Below are 17,913 nucleotides of genomic sequence, written 5' to 3' on the forward strand. Positions count from 1 at the left end.
TTCCTAGCCTGGAATGAGTCAGGGGGAGGCTGGAGCAGGTTTGGGTGAGCTTCTGAAATAATTTCACCTGCTTCTGTCAGTGAAGTGTGACCTCCTCTTTTTTCAGTCATTTAAATCCTGACCATAGATGCATACAGGCTTCTCAGGAGGCACCAGTTGTAAATAATCTGCCTGCCAATGCAGGAGATGCAAGAGATGTGGGTTCGATCCCTGGGTCAGGAAGATCCTCTGGAGAAGGAAATGGTAACCTGCTCTAGTATTCTTTTTTTTTTTTTTTTTTAATTGGAGGATAATTACAATATTGTGATAGTTTTTGCCATTCATCAATATGAATCAGCCATAGGTATATATGTGTCCCCTCCATCCTGAACCCTCCAGTATTCTTGCCTGGGAAATTCCATGGATAGAGGAGCCTGGCAGGTTACAGTCCATGGGGTCACAAAGAGCTGACACAGCTGAGCACACATGCATACACACAGATGCATACAAAGGGGCATTTAATTCTATCTTTCGAGTGATCCTTATTAGATAAGATTTTACAACACTGTAAATCAACTGTACTTCAATAGGAAAATAAACATTTTTTTAAAAATTTAAAAGACTCCCCCCTCAAATTTGACATGATTTCTCTTATCCCCAATCACCTTCTACAACGGACTGTATTTAAAAAGGAAAACGCTCATTAATACTTTCTTCATTATTCCCATAGTACAGGATCATTCCCCCACAAACCTCAGGAGTCACTCTCAGGAGCACACACCAGCCTCAGACACATAATATGTTTTCATAAGAGAGTTTTTCGAGCCGACAAATACTCACTTTAAGGTTGGATAAGCAGTTGTTGAGGAAAACGTGCCACCTGTTCAGGAATAGCTGCTTCTGGCTGACGCAGAGCAGACAGGTCACCAGTGGGTACAAGGCCTGAGGAGAGAGAAGAGGAGACCACAGGATGATGTAATTGCAACCACTCAGGTAACACAGGCTCTCTGGAACCACCGTCCATCCGTCCAGCTCCCCGTGTGCCGTATGGGCCACGCTCTGTAACACACCCACGCCCAACGGGTGCTGCGTAGAGGTGGGCATTTTGCAAGTGTTTCTGAGAAGGATGGAAATGGAATACTCTAGAGTTGTATATAGGATTGGGCTTCCCTGGTGGCTCAGTGGTAAAGAATATGCTTCCCAATGCAGGAGAGGTGGGTTTGATCCTTGGGTCGGGAAGATCCCCTGGAGAAGGAAACGGCAACCACTCCAGTATTTTTGCCTGGTAGTTGCCACGTTCAGAGGAGCCTGGCAGGCTTCAGTCCATAGGGTTGCAGAGTCGGACGTGACTTAGTGACTAAACAGAAACAACAATGTACAGAGTAGAGTGAGTTTCATGGATCATGAATAGAAATCTGATTCACTGATTTAGTCTTCCCTTATGAATTTTAAAAACAATCACAGATCACTCTCAGTCCTCTGGAAAAAAAGGAGGAAGGCACACTGACTTGGAAAATGTTACTGGTTTTTTTTGCTCATAAACATCTATTAGTTTGTCCCTGTCTTAGAGGTAGGTGTATATATTTTCTTTTGCATGCAATCTTCCTGTAATTAAGGAAGATTCCTCAAGGAAATGTTATTGCCCTGGTAAACTCCACCAAGACAAATTTAACCGCAGGAGGAATTTGCTTACAACCGAATAAACAGAGGTGCTACTGTGGTTTTCCTGCTTAACTGGGCAGGTTTCCCGCAGCAACTGGAAAAGACAGAAAAGCTGGTGGGTGGTTTTTACAGTATACATGCAGAACTCACCATCATTTTGCTGAACCAGATACTATATACCTTAATGGCTCCCCCGAAAACAAGGGCTAGTGAAGATTTAAACAAAAATATAACTGGTTCATCCATTAACTTGAATTAGCAAAAATCTATTGCCACAGTGAGATTCAGTGCTTAACATTCCATTAACTTGCTTTTTTTCTTTAAATTAACTTAGTTTTAAAGTGATGTTGAACTACGACTGTCATTGAGTACAACTCTAGTTACAGCTGGTAATTTAAACACAAAATACAAGCAGTCACAGAGACCACAGAAGGTAGACAAATGAACAAATTTGTCACTACTTCCAGCAAAGCAACTCTGAGTATTTGCTCAGATAATGGTGGTCATGTTCATACTTTAAAGAGTAACATAAACAATACTAGAAATCAGCAACCTAAGCATCCAGCTTCCTCTTTACCATCGCAGGTACAGCTGATCTACCACCTTCCAATTCATAAACCAGAGCTTTATTCTTTATTCACCACCCCAGACTTTGTAACACTCCCAGGCCCAACGGGTGTTGTGCAGATGTGGGCATTTTGCAAGCATTTCTGAGGACAATGGAGAAGGACAAGGAGGAAAATGGGTGACATGATTTTAAAAACTTCTATGCTGCTTTTCAGCACAAAAGCCTTGCCCAAGACTGTTTTCTCAGCCTTCAGAGAATCTTTCCCATGGGCAGCTCTCTGTGTTCTAACTCCCTTTCCTGTCTGGTTCCATTTCGATTCTGAAAATCAGGATGGGAATTAGCCAGTGAAAATTCCCTGGGCTTGAGAAGAGAAACTTTTGTTAGCATCTTTAGCCTTCAGATTGGAAAAAGTACAAATTAAAATAAAAATTAAGTTAAACCAATCTTTGAACATAAACAGCAGACTCTTTAGGACTAGTAGGGTCCTTGAGGTAACATGGTCTAATTCCTTCCGGTTACCATGATTCAATCAATGTTTAATATTAGGTACCAGCTCCAAATTCTGAAATGCTGCCTCTTTGAGAATCCCATGGACAGAGGAGCCTGACAGGCTACAGTTCATTGAATCACAAGAGTTGGACATGACTTAGCACTTTTTGAGGGAGCTGTAGGTAATTCTCCCATCTGCGGAACTCTTATGACTCTCAAACAGACTTCAGCCTAGGAATTTGGGTCACTGCAGTTTTGTGTTTTGAATTTTCTCATAGTTACTAACCAAGGAATGCTTCTTTCGAGAAGAAAGTTCCAGCGTGGTATCATACAGGCTTTCAACGAAGTTTCTGAGGCAGGGAACATTAACTTCATTTTTAACAGCCTGAAACAGAGATGCGTGTTCATATTACACTTAATGAAATTGCTGATTCTCTTATCCAATTTGAAGAGATTCTTTAAAATGAAAATGTAACTTACAGCAGCCACTGGGACAAGAATTTCAACAAACAGCCCAGCCAAGGCGTGTTTGATATCTTTGTCTTTGACCTCAAGAAAGTAATGTGCACATTCCTGGGAAGCAGAAAGAGTCAAGGGAGGGAGAAAGATTGAAATGTGCACAGAAAATTGTAGGAAAACAAATTTAAGTCAACAGATCTTAATTCAGTTAACACTCAATAACATCGCATACACCATAATCTATTTTTAAAAAATCATTGGAGTCCAGCATTTATATTTAAGTTCACAATAGCCTCCAATGACATTTTACAGGGCTGGTTTTCTCACTCTCCCCCTAGTTTCTATCCCAAAATCATGATGCTGATAGGACAAAGTGTCTACAACCAGTAAGCAGGTGTTCATCCCCTGACTTACTGGTTGGTTCATTCATTTATTTCCAACAAATTGCTATTGATTAGCTACTATGTGGGGGAGCCCTGGGTCCTTGAATAACCCACAAATACAGATCCCCAGAGAAGGAAAACACGGGGAAAGATGCAGAAGACATTCAACTTGTTTTAGGCCCTGACAACCCTGGGCACAAAGATGTTTACTTGTTAGCCCTGACTTTTTAGGTGTTTATTGTTCAGATAGTTTCATGAGCAAGTCTGGAATGCTTCCCTTCCCCACCTAGGACAAGGAAACCTTTGGAAGCATTCCTCCAGCAAGGAGGCCTTTGCCTGTGGACTCCTGACCCCAAAGGGTGCTTTTGGTTGCCTGGGGAATAATTTATTAGAGGTGTTGGCCTGTTTAGAATTCTGCCAGCCCCCTTCCCCTTCCTGACCTTTTGGGTCGTAACTTACTGTGGTCTTTTCCAGATGTAGCTTTCATGGAAGAATCCAAGGTTACAGGTACTTCTGATGACATGTAATATGTGTATCAACTATTACCACTTTTTTTCAGTCCACATTGAGACTATCAGCAGCAACAGTTACTCAAGTCCCCAGTATATGAATATCATACTAAGACCTCAGTCCAAGACAGGCATTGCCGGCATGCAAAGTCTTTGAGACTGTTTTCCCTATACAGAATGGAGCATTATGGTTCCCAGAATTATGGTCCTTTTCCTACATTATTTTGCATACATATGTAAATATCATCTCAAATTGTCATGCACATACACATATACACGAATCATTAGCATGAGAGAGAGAAAAATAGTATTTACTGAGTCCAAGAATGCTCAGAACCACCTTCCAAAGTGAGTGTCAATGTTACCACTCTGCAGGAAAGGTAAGTGAAGCTGGGAGGAGTTAGGTTGTGACTTGTCCAAGGTCACAGAACTGGTAAGCACTGAAGCTTGAATTCCACAAGTTTGATATGGGCCTATATTCTTTTTTTAAACAGCTTTATTGAATACAGTTCACATACCATGCAATTCACTTTTATAAAGTGTACAACTTGATAGCTTTTAGTATATTCACAATTGTACATCTTTCATCACAATCAAATGTAGAATCTTTTCATTATCACAGAAAGAAACTTTGCACCCGTGAGCCAGAAGCCTGGCCCTCCCTAAGCACAGCCGCCTCCTCCAGCCCAACACAACTAACCTATTTCCCGTCTCTGTGGGTTTGCCTCTCCTGGAAATTGGCTATTAGGAATAATGCTTCTGTGAACACTTACATTCAAGATTTTGTGTGGGCATACATTTTCATTTTTCTTGGGTATAATATACCTAGAATTGGAATTACTGGATTGATGATTCTAGATTTAAATATTTGAGGAATTGCTAGACTGTTTTCAAAAGCTGCTTGTCTATTTTACATTCCCACCAGCAGTGTATGAGGGTTACCATTTCTCTACAACCTCACCAACAGGTAACTTGCTGTCATCTGTCTTTCTGCTTACAGCCATCCTAGCATGTATGAAGTGGAACAACCTCCATTCATAACCCTGGTATTGAAACTCTTGATTAAGATTCCCACTAAATCTAATTCACAGCACCATTAGAAAAAAAATCCTTCAGATACTAAAGTTTTATAAAATCTAATACAGCTGTGTACTCTGGGAAATCCTTATTAGCAATAATTCTTTAGTACAAAATGGTGAACACTGTGTCACAGACACCTAAACCTAAATGGTTTAGTTGATTTTTACAGTAAGTATAAAAAGGATTTCATTACTTAAAGTTCTGATGCCTAGAAATGTTAACATTGCCAACTCAATGCTATCGATCTTAAAAAGTAAAAAATAAAGCCATATTTTATTAACAGAATAATATGCAACCAATGAGTGAAAAAAAGAAAAAAAATCTACAAATAAAATTCCACTGTACACCTACTCCAAAGATGATATGAGTTTAAAAATGAAATTATATGCCTGAAATTCTATTACTAGGTTATGAAACCCACTCGCCGAGAATGCAGGAAACACAAGAGACATGGGTTCAATCCCTGGTTGGGGAATATCCCCTGGAGGAGGAAATGGCAACCCACTTCAGTATTCTTGCCCCCAAAATCCCATGGATAGAGGAGCCTGGTGGGCTGCAGTCCAAAGGGTCACAGGGAGTTGGACACTACTAAGCAAATGAGCACATGAATTATTGAGAAAAAAATAGTAGGACTTTAGTGAGTGGGTTCTCACCTTTCAGGTCAGTCACTCTGAGGAGGGAAGATGCACACGTTCCCGCCCAAGACAGTACCTGCATAAACTGGAGAGAGGCCTCAAAGTCCTCCACTGGATACATCTTAATTCGGAAGAACTTCATCCCCATTATCAAGCTGATGATGCTTTGAACGATATATGGGCTCTGCTCTTTGTGCCGTAATTCTTTGAGCTCTGCCATAAATTTCTTCTTTACAGCAGGGAATCTAAGAAGAGGACAGGAGTGATTTGTCAAATGATGGGTAGGAATGTGGGGGAAATGCAGGCCTCCGACATCCAGGAGTGACAGCGCAACTGATGGGGACACGTTCCCATCAGCTGAAGGACAGTGACGGGCATTCTGTAAAAGTCTTGATATTGGGGCTATAGTAAGCGTCCAAATCTTGTTTCTTCCCTTATTCTACCAGATGCTCAACGTCTCCTTCAAGCTAGGGAGAAGATGCAAGGTTATTTAGAGCCCTTCCAAATGCTCTAGCTCTTAAATTGAAATGATGAAAAGCTCCATTTCCTCTGGCTTAGCAATTGCCTGGGTACTTACAGACCCCAAGGGCCTGAAGTATCCAATTGTGAACAGATGAGCAATAATATATTATAGGAGGCCAGGTATTTCTGACAAGAGCAGCAAATAATGCCAAGTCATATTTCTACATCCATTTACAAAGTTTTCTGTTGTTGTTTCTTTTACAGTTTTAGGTTAATGATTATTGAGAAAAATATTTTTAGGTTGAAGGAAAAATCTAGTAATGGGAAAATTCAAATAATTTCTAAAAGATGACTAAGCTGTCTAATACATGTATGGGATTTTACAACTAAAAAGAGACAATCCCCAAGGAACTTAGGGTATTTATACAGTTTGAAAGTAAAATAATATGAATAACATTAATCACAACAACATTATCATAAAAAGTTTAAGAAAAGAATAGATCCTAAGAGGGTGGAGAAGTAGCAGATTGTCAAAGTGCCAAAGGGCAAAGGAACATAAACAAACAAGTTATCCAAGCTATATCTGAAATGGCTGGTTTGACTATTAGTTTAAAAAAAGGAAAAACAAGGGAAGTTTTTTCTAAGATTCACTGCATTCTGTTTCCTGAGTCTATCACCTTGAGTTTCCACATAGGATCACTTAGGAACAAGACATGATCAGAAAGGGTGATTATGTTTATAAAAGTTGAAGGCCAATTAACAGAACCCCAGAAGTTTGGAACAACAACTCTCAACACCTCAGAGCAGAAATTTCAGGACATATAAAGTAAATATATGGACATAGTTTCACCAACAGGCAGTGCAGGGGGTTTATGTTTGGCAAGTTGGGTGGAAGGGGCTTCATGAGAACTGGCCATTTTCTTGTTCCTGGTTTGAGTGCAGGAACTGTTACATTTGGTAACAGTTTTTTAAAATCATATTTTCTAAACAATTTATGAGTTTTTCTTTATGTCTGCTGTGTAAAGAAATTTTAAGAAGGCAATGGAGCAGCATAAGTAGTGAATGCGTTTCCATTTTATGAAGAAACAGATCGGAAAATCAATGTGACAAAGATGAGACTCAAACACAGACCTTCTGATGTGAAATCCAGAAATGTCCACTATTCTGTTGCTGCCTTTGACAGTCGTGAGCTGAGAAATGTAGTCCCCACCCTATTTGGAACAGTGTGCAGTTTAGCTGGCAAGATAAAACAATGTAGCCCTGACCATGAGCCATGTGAATAATAATAATTTCAAAAATAACAATAACCATTACTATTATTTGAGGTATGTTAGCAAGTGCCTGGGACTCTTCCTGGATCTCTCTGGTCCTTCAGGAAGGTGAAATGCCCCAACCCAGATCATTCTTCACACAGATCATATTTCACACTGCCCTTTATGTGAATAATACACCTAAAGGGGCTGGGAGCAGGCACTGGAGAATGAAGGGGCTCTTTTCAGCTGGATAATCAAAGAATACATTAGAGGGGATTTATGTTGGGGTGAAGGGTGAGCAGAGCTCTTTAACCAGGGACAGATGAAGGACAGGAAGCAGAAACATCATGGCAAAGAGACAGGAGTGACATTTCCAATCAAGATTATAAAATTTCACAGTTTCAAACTAGACTTTTTAAGAATTCCATTCTATTATTTTTAATTCAAGCTATTTTCAAACACTAAAAAAAAAAAATCTATGGTTTTAATTTTGAAGTGAGAGACTTTAAAAGGAAAAGGTAACTTTATAGGTTAGAGCTATACGGTTTTAAAGATCACATGATACTTAGAAAGCATGCTTTCCTTTTCTAATCCATGACTAAAACAAGGAGAGGTAGGGAAAGGCAGGTTATTTATATATGTTATTATTTCAACATTCTCACAAGTTAGTGGCTAAATGTCTATTTTTCATTTAAAAATAAATATGGCTATGTTTTACTTTAAAAAGTTCTAAATGACATAAACATGTTATTTTAAAATAAAAATAATCTAGAAACCTACTCATACTTAAAAGTTATTTTCTCTTAAAATAATTTTAGGGAAAAATAAATTTCTTTTCAATAACCATGCTTTTTGTGTTCAATATTCTTTAGTAAATACAGTAACTAAAAACTATTCAGCTCCTGCTTTAAAATGTATAGAATGCACAATATTTATATTACTATTAAAGTGAGAATATAAAATATATACATTAAAATTATATCATATAAAAAGAGAAAAATTTTGGAATTATGAATCTTAAAAAAAACATCACTATTTAAATGAATATACCAGACTTTAACCCCCAAAACTTATCTTAAAAAAATCTAATTTTAACTTTAACTTTGAAAGTGCTAAACCCTGGGTGAACATCACTTAATAGCAAAAAAATTTCTATGATAGGAATTAAGCACATTATCACTAGTAAGAGTAAAAATAGTGTTTCTGCTAAAACTTAAAGACCAAACTAAGCATTAGTAACTAAAGTCAGAATGAAGAAAATATTTTGTATATATTACCACTGGGATCTAGATATAAAATCTAAAATTAGAACTGTTACATTACTCAAGTTTATTTTTTTAAGAAAGATAACCATCCTGTATCAGATAAGCATACATCCTTTTTTTTTCCCCACCGAGAACAAAGGAAGCAGTAATTTTCTAAGGCGACAATAAAGAAATGGTTCTGGTATACTAATGAGAAGAACGTAATATGATAATTTGTAGTATGACACCCAAAAGGTTAACTCTATACTGACCATTTGAGAATTTATCACTGTGATTACTATATATTACTGCAATTACTTCAAGAACCTATTGGTGAATGCATTTTCTTGTGACTAGAAAGTGCTGGACAATTATCCAAATTGAGGTATTTGTTATAGCCTACTATTGCAGAACTGAGACAAATATTGACATCATGAAAATTGAAAAAGTCGCTATTGGCAAGAAACAGTGCCTCAGTGGATCATAAATCTGACCTAATGTGGAAATTCCTTCAACCTTAAAGTGTTGTTTTAATTATGACATCTCTCAATTCATTCTCAATTGAAAATCGATGTAGCTAAGGAAAGTCCTTCTATAGTAACTGATATTGTTAGGTACAGTTCATAAAAACTAAGAAAAACACAAGAAGTCATTTTTGGCATATTAAACTTTCCAAATGATTGTATAAGTTATGCTAGGATAATTACAAAGGAATATGATGAGATTTTCAGGATTTGACAAACCAGCCAAAATACATATTAACAAGTCATTTTTCTGATCTTTTCTAGGTATGAGGTAGAGACATATGAGTTAATCTGCCAGATAATTGCAACTTATCCCTTCAAAAAGCCAGTACTTTCATTATTTAATTGTAATAGAAATCTCTCCAAAATGCATTATACATTTTTTTAATGACTCATGAGCCACAATTATTACAATGGGCTATATAATAAAACTACAATATATATTCTCATGCAAAATGCTCCAGGTAATTCTACTGTTTAGTTCTTATGTATGTTTGGGTCCGTTTCTTTCCTCTCTATTGCTGTCAGGTTTTGAGGCTGAAATTTCTCATTGCGTAGGTGTACCCACCTCTCTTTGATCTAATGCGGATGTTTCATGTGTTAGAAAAGATTAGGTAGTCAAGATGAACAGACAAACAGGGTTAGATTAAAAAAGTCATGTCAAGGAGTTTTGGGGGCCTGTTTCCTGAGTTATTTCTACCGTTTGGCTAGTTAAAGTTGCTGAGTAAGTGCTTTTAAAAAACTTTTGTTTTTTGATAAATTGAGTGTTTCCATGCTGCTAAGTTAGGAAATTCCATCTCTTGAAGATAAAAATCTTTCTGAGGGTTGCATTTCACAAAGATCAGGGCATCACTGTTGTTCCAAGCTGGTCTCTTGGCTTGGATTCACATTAAGTTTCTGGCTCACTTGGCCTAACTTAGGCATCCAGGATCTTGCCCGATTTGCCTCTGGGTTGAATAAGATGAAGAAGGGTGAACAGGGTGTGACATCACTTTTGGAAGAAGTATCTTATTGCTAATAGTCTAATACCATTTTGTTCTAGCCTGCTAAATAGTGTTATGGGGCCAGATAAATTTAGCAATGAGAATTTTCCAACTTGTTTCCATGACAGAGTCTGGGACATTTTTAGCGCGGCTGAATTAAGTAAGGTCTATAGTAAAGGGACATTCTAGAATGGAATTTTCCCATTCATGGATGCTATACTGTAACCACCCACTCATGAAATATAGAACACAAGACTTTTAAACCTGATAAACTTCTTTGAAAAATTGAGCAGGAAGAAAAGTACTGTGGTTAGGCCATTTCCTTCTTGGATGCAGTAGTCTGAAACTCATGGACTCTTGGTAGCATCAGGCCCGACTGCCAAGTGAAAAAGGTAACGGAGAAAACAAATTGGAAGAAGATGTGGTACTTGCCTCAGGGAGCTTCTAGTGAGGCTCAGCAACAGGACACACACAGCAAAAATAAACCCTAAGTTTCTTGTAAGCTCACACCCTTCCCCTTTCTGGGAGTAGGGCTGGATGGCACAGACACTCATGTTCTTATGGTGAAGGATTCTGAGGTTCACTTACTTAGCTTGTGCCAGCACGCCAATGACTTCTGCATACAGGTCTGCCACAATGTGCATATTGCCAGTGTTAGGACCAAGGTACCTAGACAAGATACAATTAGGCAAGTGAGGAATCCCCCTGGTCATCTGAGAAGAGCAAACTCGATTTCATTTTAAGCACCCGACTTCTTCAAAATTTGAAGGAAAGAAATTACTTTACCCTTCTTTGTACTTAAAGTGCTTGAAAGCCAAGTTAATAACATCATGTATTAAACTGTCTATTACAGGATGAAGTGGAATCTGGAAAAGAGAAAAGATGGTTCTTAGCTTGGAAGGGAATATTTAAGATCAAATCAATAAGAATACTTCCACTGGACTATAGACAGCCTTTAGCCATCAAGCAATATAGTTCATGTGACATGGTATTTGAAATTCATGAACAATTTAATAAACTTAGACCTCAAAAATATAAGTTGCTATTAGATAAATAAACCTTATCTAAAGGTAACATTAAATTGATGACCTACCTGTTTCAAAACTTCTATTAATACTAAAGAAAAAATAAAATCAATGGCGAGGTCCCGTCTTTCCATTAAATAATCTCGCTGCTGTTCATCACTGTAAAAGTTTAAAATATTCACATTAAATAGGCACTAAAGACATTCTCCAAGTGATATAATTCATCAAAAATCTAGGATTCATCCCCAATGGGCTGCAAACCAATTTTGTTATGACAAGACTGCAGTGATAAATACACACTGAAGTTATTCCTATAATAAGTGTGCAATGGACACACTGTGGATCAGAGTATCTGACATCATATTTTAAATGTTCAACCAAGTCAACTTGAGTCACTATTTGGGAACCTACAATCTTATCTTGTGGACCTTCCTAAGGTACCTTTCAATCTAGGAATCCTACCATCTTGAAGATGGAAACAAACAGGACCCAGGGCTCCCAGGTTAGAGGTAGACACTTAAGAGGATCTTGTGAAAAGATCAAAACAATGGAAAGAAATAGTATGATTATCAATGGGAGTAGGACTGTACTACTGTGGGTGGAGAAGGATCAGTGTTAAATGTTGTTCCCCCTGCCTTCCCGGCCCTTTCTCTTGACCTTTGGCCACTTGAGATTAATGAGAGGAAGAAAGAAGATGTCAAGGGGTGGTGGAAGAGAGAAAGATTAAAGAGCAGATGGACGAAGAGGTAGAAGGGGCAAAGGAGAGTCATCTGAACTCATCAAAAGTTAGGGAACAGAATAAGCACCGTCAGGAGGACAGAAGTATGAGTTTTTACCTCCCTCCCTTCATTTCCTGCTTCTCTAATGAACTGATTGAGGGCTAATTTGGAACTGAACAAATGAAGTGACTGCCAAGCTCCTTAGCAAAGAACAGTGGCTAAGAGCGTTGGTTTTGGTGTGGAACAGTCCTGGGTGAAAATTACGGCTCTTCCACTTACCAGTAATTTTTCCATTTACAAAATGGAAATAATAACAGTCATTATAGTAAGGTTTGCTTGAGTATTAAAACGTGTAAGTATTTAGTAGAGTCTCCCAAACACACAACTGCTCAGTACTTGTCTATTAAATAAAACTCATGAGAAAGGATGATGGAATTTGGATTTGTCAGGTAGATATTTTCAAAATACTTTTAAATACGGAACGTTTTTCTCTTCAGTCCAGAGAAAATGAGAAGAAAGCATATAAAAGATAAAAAAAAAAGAACTTTGGAGGAGTTCTGCAGCCTTGAGAGCGTTCAGTTAAGCCTGGTAGGTGACAGAGCAGGTCAACAAAGGAAGCTGCATCTTTAACTTGCAAGGGGAAATGTATGAACCGGGTAAGAGCTCATTCTTCAGAATCATTAACAAACAGTCCTGCCAGGAGGGAGAGCGATGGACCAAATCATCTACCTGGAGCCCTTCAAGACCCACCAGAATTAGAAAGTGCTGCTGCCAGATGAAGGGAGGAGAGGAAAACATATGGAGCTACGTTAAACACAGGGCGTCTGCAAGTCTGACCTAGAGATTACATCATGGAGAAGAGAAACAAGAAGTCTGTAGACCAAAGGGAAGGCAAACTCTGAAAGATGGCCAGCAGACGTGGAGAGGGGAGGGCTACTGGGGTCTTCAAAAGGGGCCAGAGGACCTTGAGAAAGTAGCAAAACAAAAAAAAATTGGGAGTAGGAAAAAAATTAAACTCCTGCTTCAATTTTATTTGATCAGTCAATTTATGCTTTCAAATAAAAGGAAGACATATGCGTTTCCAATAATGAATTCACGTTGTTGCTGGTTTGAGGTCTCTCTGCCAGGAGCCAGAGGCATCTGACAAATTTATTTGGCAGTCAAAATGTTGATATTATACTAATCTTAGAAATCATACACAATCTTAGAGATCATAACCCAAACACACCTCCATCACATTTGACTGTTTTCAATTGCTTATGCTTCTTCCTAAAGTTCTTCTTTTCTTGTTTCTAATAATAAAAACCCCATTGTTAGCTACCTCACGTTCTAGAGACCCTCATTCTTTTGGTTTTCTCCAAAACACATATTCTCTCTCTTATTTTAAGCTTCCAACTGCTAACTAAAATGCAACTGAATTGAATTTCACTGTACCAATTCTGTATTTGATCTTGGCAATTACTCTGATCTCCTGGAAATAATCAGTAACACAATCTAAAAGCCAATTATTTTCAATCCATACAGAAATCAGTTTATGAAAAAATCTAGTTTTACTAACTCAATTCTGAACAAAAAACTAAAACTAACTGAATTAAGCACATTCAAACTGTCCCACTTTCCACCCCCAGAAAGTTTTAGTATCTATTAATAAGCTGCCATGTTATATGGGGAAAATACTAAATTAATAAGTGGATGAACTTATTAATCATACAGACTGAATCATTTTCAGACACAGAATTGAAATTCTACCTTTAAATTTGATACATTAAAAAGTAATTTATGAGAAACTGCTAATTGGTATGGGTTTCTTTTTAGGGTAATAAAAATATTCTTGAATGAGACAATGAGATGGCTATACGACCCTGTGAATAAACTAAAAGCACTGACTCACACTTTACAAGGATGCATTTTATAGCATATGAATTATCTCCATTAAAAAATCCTTCTTCAACTAGAATAATTATTCAATATACAAAAGTTATTAATTTCATCTCCAAAAAAAAAGTAAATAAATCTTGCATAAAAGTCAAGCATATTGCAACATGAAATTACAAGTTCAGATGACATGTAATTTGGTAAAATAATAAGTCTTCAATTTCAAGAGAAGTTTACATATTTTTAAGCACTGGCGTGTCAAGAAACATGAGAAGGATAAATCACTCACAAGTAGTAGTTAATATCTGATTTTCTGAGTGATTAATTTCCATTATATTGTCTTTAAAAGCATTTTAAAAATGTATAATCCATGTGGAGAAATCTGTGTTTTTAAAATAATATTGTAAAGTAATCAGTCTCCAATTAAAATAAATAAATAAAATAATCTCTCATTTTTTAAAGAAAGGTAAATGTATTAAACTTTCTTATTTGCTACCTTGCTTTATTAGGTTGATTTCAAACACACAAAATTATACATATTTACTTAGAACTCTGGGGGACATACATTCATTGGACAGATCAACCAAGCGTCTTAAGTTTTATGCCTGAACAGCACAAGTAGCAGCAAGTTCTACTTTTCAAATCCACAAGAGAAGGGAACCACAGAACAAACAGGCAAATCTTAGCCGGAAGGGAAGCTAGAGATGGGGTGATCTGACTTCCCCACTTTTGCCCATGAAGAGGCTGAGGTTCAGACAGGTAGGGAGTTGCCCAGAGTCTCATGGCTAATTGGTGGCAGTTCTGGGACTATCCCTAAGGTCCAATCCACTGACCTTCCCACTGCAGTACCCTGGGCGCCCAAGGTTATGAAGAGAATCCGAGTATCTAGGGAATGTCCTGCAGGGCCTGCTGCGGGCTTTCTGCCTTTAACTGTGCACCAAAGGAGAGAGAGCCCAGGAGAGAAGCAGGCAAGGGGGTTACCTGGGGTCTTTGACACCTTGCCCCCACCACTGGCAAAATAAAGTCATGGAACCATTCCAACCTGTGGCGGCTCATAGCAACTAACATTCCGAAGGTGACACCTGCTAGAAAAGGGGCCCCTGCAGCCTAGGCTCAAGTGCAAAGAGGTCAGAAGGTCTAGTGGCATCCCCAACTCCCACTCAGATTGGTTCCTTAGGAGAAAAGAAAGAGAGAAAGAATAATCCTCATAATCTTTATATAAAAGAAATGTACCTTTTGGATTTATTGCTGGTTCTTGGTCTGTACTCATGCGATTCATCCTCAATGCCATTTTGCCTTTTATACCAGTCAAATAATGTACGTAGAATGGAAGGCAGGCAGTATTCAGAAAGGGAGCTCATTGAACTGATGACCTATAGGGAAAAGCAGGTGATTAAAAAAGCTTGCGTGGCACTGCCAATTACTGAGAAACTTTTTATTTCACAAATAACTCCAAACCATAGGCACTACAAAATATTCTTATTCAGCACACTCCTCTCCTTAATAATCTTTTTAGTACATGCATTCCCAAGAACCCAAGTTTCTTACTGTTGACAGATGCTCTTCACACAATAGTAACTTTGTGGCTTAAGAAAGTTAATTACTTTGACTCCCTTTCATTCTAGAAATCAGATGTTAATTGCACGGACCGCAAAGAAATTATTGTCCCATACCACCTAATAAGTACAGTGCCTTGTACTTCTTAGATCCTGAAAAATGCTTGTTATACAAATAAATACATTAATTAATATAATTATACTAATGGCTTAGGTGAAATAAACAAGTTTATCCCCCAAATAACCTAAGTTGTAATACAACTTGGAGAAGGAAATGGCAACCCACTCCAATATTCTTGCCCAGAGAATCCCAGGGACGGGGGAGCCTGGTGGGCTGCCGTCTCTGGGATCGCACAGAGTCGGACACGACTGAAGCGACTTAGCAGCAGCAGCAGCAGCAGCAGCAATACAATATATGGTTTTCTGCCAGTAATCAATCATATACAATGTGAAGTATGCCTCAAATTAGACTCAATAAGTGAGTAGCAATAATGTACCCTATGTTAAAGGCAAACATCTCCCCTCTTCTTCAAAAAACAAACATGCTTTTGATAGATGAGTTATTCTACTTTCCTTATTTTGGAAAGATTCCTGATCTTTTACTATCATCCCCCAAATGAGACTCAATCCATATCTCATATGCAAAAATGATATCAAAATGGATCGTAGACCTGAGTATTACATCTAGAACTATAAAACTTCTGAAGAAAATATAGGAGAAAATATTGCCACTTTAAGGTAGGCAAGGATTTCTTAGGGACCAAACCAAAAGCAGAGTTCACGAGAATTCGACCTACTGAAAATCACCAAAATCAAAAGTTTATGCTTTTAGAGGGATATTGTTAAGTGATGAAAGGACTAGCCATAGACTGGGAGAAAATATTTGCAAAACATCTCTCTGATGAAGACCTTATAACTGGAACATGTCAAACTACAATGAGTTAGGTCTTAACTACTTAATTAACAAACAGTACAGGCAAATCATAAAACCTAGTGCTGATGAGACAATGATAAGACGAACATGTTCATACACTACAGATAGACCAAAAAAACTGGCATAACATCTGGAAGGTAATTTGGAAATACTTATCAAGAACCTAATAAAATTATCCTTAATAAGTCTACTCTTAGACATTTCTCTCAAGAACATAATTAGAGATGAGTAAAAATGTTTATGACACCCTTACTTAAAACAAAAAAAATGGAAACAAATGTCCAACTATACGTGTAAATACCTTAATCCAATGTAGAATTTGATGTAGACTTTCTATGAAACCATTAACAATCTTGCTTCAAAAACATTGTGTTGTAAAACCTTCAGGATATGTTAAGTGAAAAAAGACTAAAAGAACCTATATAAGTATAGGGCTTCCCTGGCGGCTCAAACAGTAAAGAATCCACCTGCCAATGCAGGAGACCTGGGCTTGATCCCTGGGCGGGAAGATCCCCTGGAAAAACGAGTGGTGACACGCTCCAGTATTCTTGCTGGGAAATTCAACGGACAGAGGAGCCTGGTGGGCTACAGTATATGGGGTCACAGAGTCAGACATGACTGAGCAACTAACACTTTCACTTTTCTTTCATTGTATAAATATGCAGGCATAGAACATAAGACCAGGAGGAAATATACTAACATATTAAGAGTGCATATTAAAAGCAGGAGTTCTCAGGAGAGAGACCACTGGAGACAGAGGATGGATGGGAGTTTAAGAGAAATGAAGGTAGGATTTTACCTGGACCTTTAAAAAAAAAGGGTAGAAATTTAAAATGATAGTCAAAAAAGAAACTAAGTAAGGAGCCTAAGCAGGAAATCCTATGGTTGTGAAAGTGCAAAATAGTTGTTTGTTGATAATGATTATACGATTAATGAAGGTTTTGAAGGAACTGAAAGAAGAAAATATTTGACTTTGAAGGGAAACAAAGTTGATGATTTTAAGTTGGAACTAAATCAAAAAAGGTACTTGAAAGTGAAAGTGAAGTCACTCAGTCGTGTCCAACTCTGCAACCCCATGGACTGTAGCCTACCAGGCTCCTCTGTCCATGGAATTTTCCAGGCAAGAGTACTGGAGTGGGTTGCCATTTCCTTCTCCAGGGGATCTTCCCAACCCAGGGATTGAACCCGGGTCTCCCGTATTGTAGGCAGACACTTTATTGTCTGAGCTACCAAGGAAGTCCAAAAAAGGTACTTAATGCCAGTCTAAAAAATTTCCATTTTCTTCTCTAGAAAGTGAGAAGCTCCGAAAAGTTGCTGAGTAGAATACTCAGCTCATAAAAATGGTGTTTGGGGAGGTTTAATCTAGCAGTGGCGTGCAGGCTGGACCAAAGGCAGTTAAGAGAACAAACACACACACACACACACACACACACGCGCTTGAATAGAATAAGGATAATCCTGCAACAGCCCCAGGCACACAGTGCTCAGGGCCTGAGCTGGGGAGGTGGCAGCAGAAATGGAAAACCTTAGTTAACCTAAAATATTTCTGTAGTTAAGCAGGCGAGACTTAACTT

General features: G+C 38.1%; 1 protein-coding gene across 17 annotated transcripts in view; it reads right to left on the reverse strand.

The window, feature by feature from the left end:
- FRY (FRY microtubule binding protein) overlaps window positions 1-17,913 on the reverse strand; it is a 428,392-nt gene that overhangs the window by 142,620 nt on the left and 267,859 nt on the right. For all 17 annotated transcript variants that reach the window (XM_055542409.1, XM_055542410.1, XM_055542407.1 and 14 more), the window contains 8 exons: window positions 15,083-15,222; window positions 11,324-11,414; window positions 11,017-11,096; window positions 10,819-10,899; window positions 5,841-6,009; window positions 3,179-3,271; window positions 2,985-3,083; window positions 820-921 (listed from right to left, as the gene is read on the reverse strand). In XM_055542409.1, the coding sequence (XP_055398384.1) occupies window positions 820-921; window positions 2,985-3,083; window positions 3,179-3,271; window positions 5,841-6,009; window positions 10,819-10,899; window positions 11,017-11,096; window positions 11,324-11,414; window positions 15,083-15,222 (855 nt within the window). The remainder of the gene's footprint in view (window positions 1-819; window positions 922-2,984; window positions 3,084-3,178; window positions 3,272-5,840; window positions 6,010-10,818; window positions 10,900-11,016; window positions 11,097-11,323; window positions 11,415-15,082; window positions 15,223-17,913) is intronic.

Source organism: Bubalus kerabau, chromosome 12 (genome assembly GCF_029407905.1).
Source record: "Bubalus kerabau isolate K-KA32 ecotype Philippines breed swamp buffalo chromosome 12, PCC_UOA_SB_1v2, whole genome shotgun sequence".
Taxonomy (NCBI): domain Eukaryota; kingdom Metazoa; phylum Chordata; class Mammalia; order Artiodactyla; family Bovidae; genus Bubalus; species Bubalus kerabau.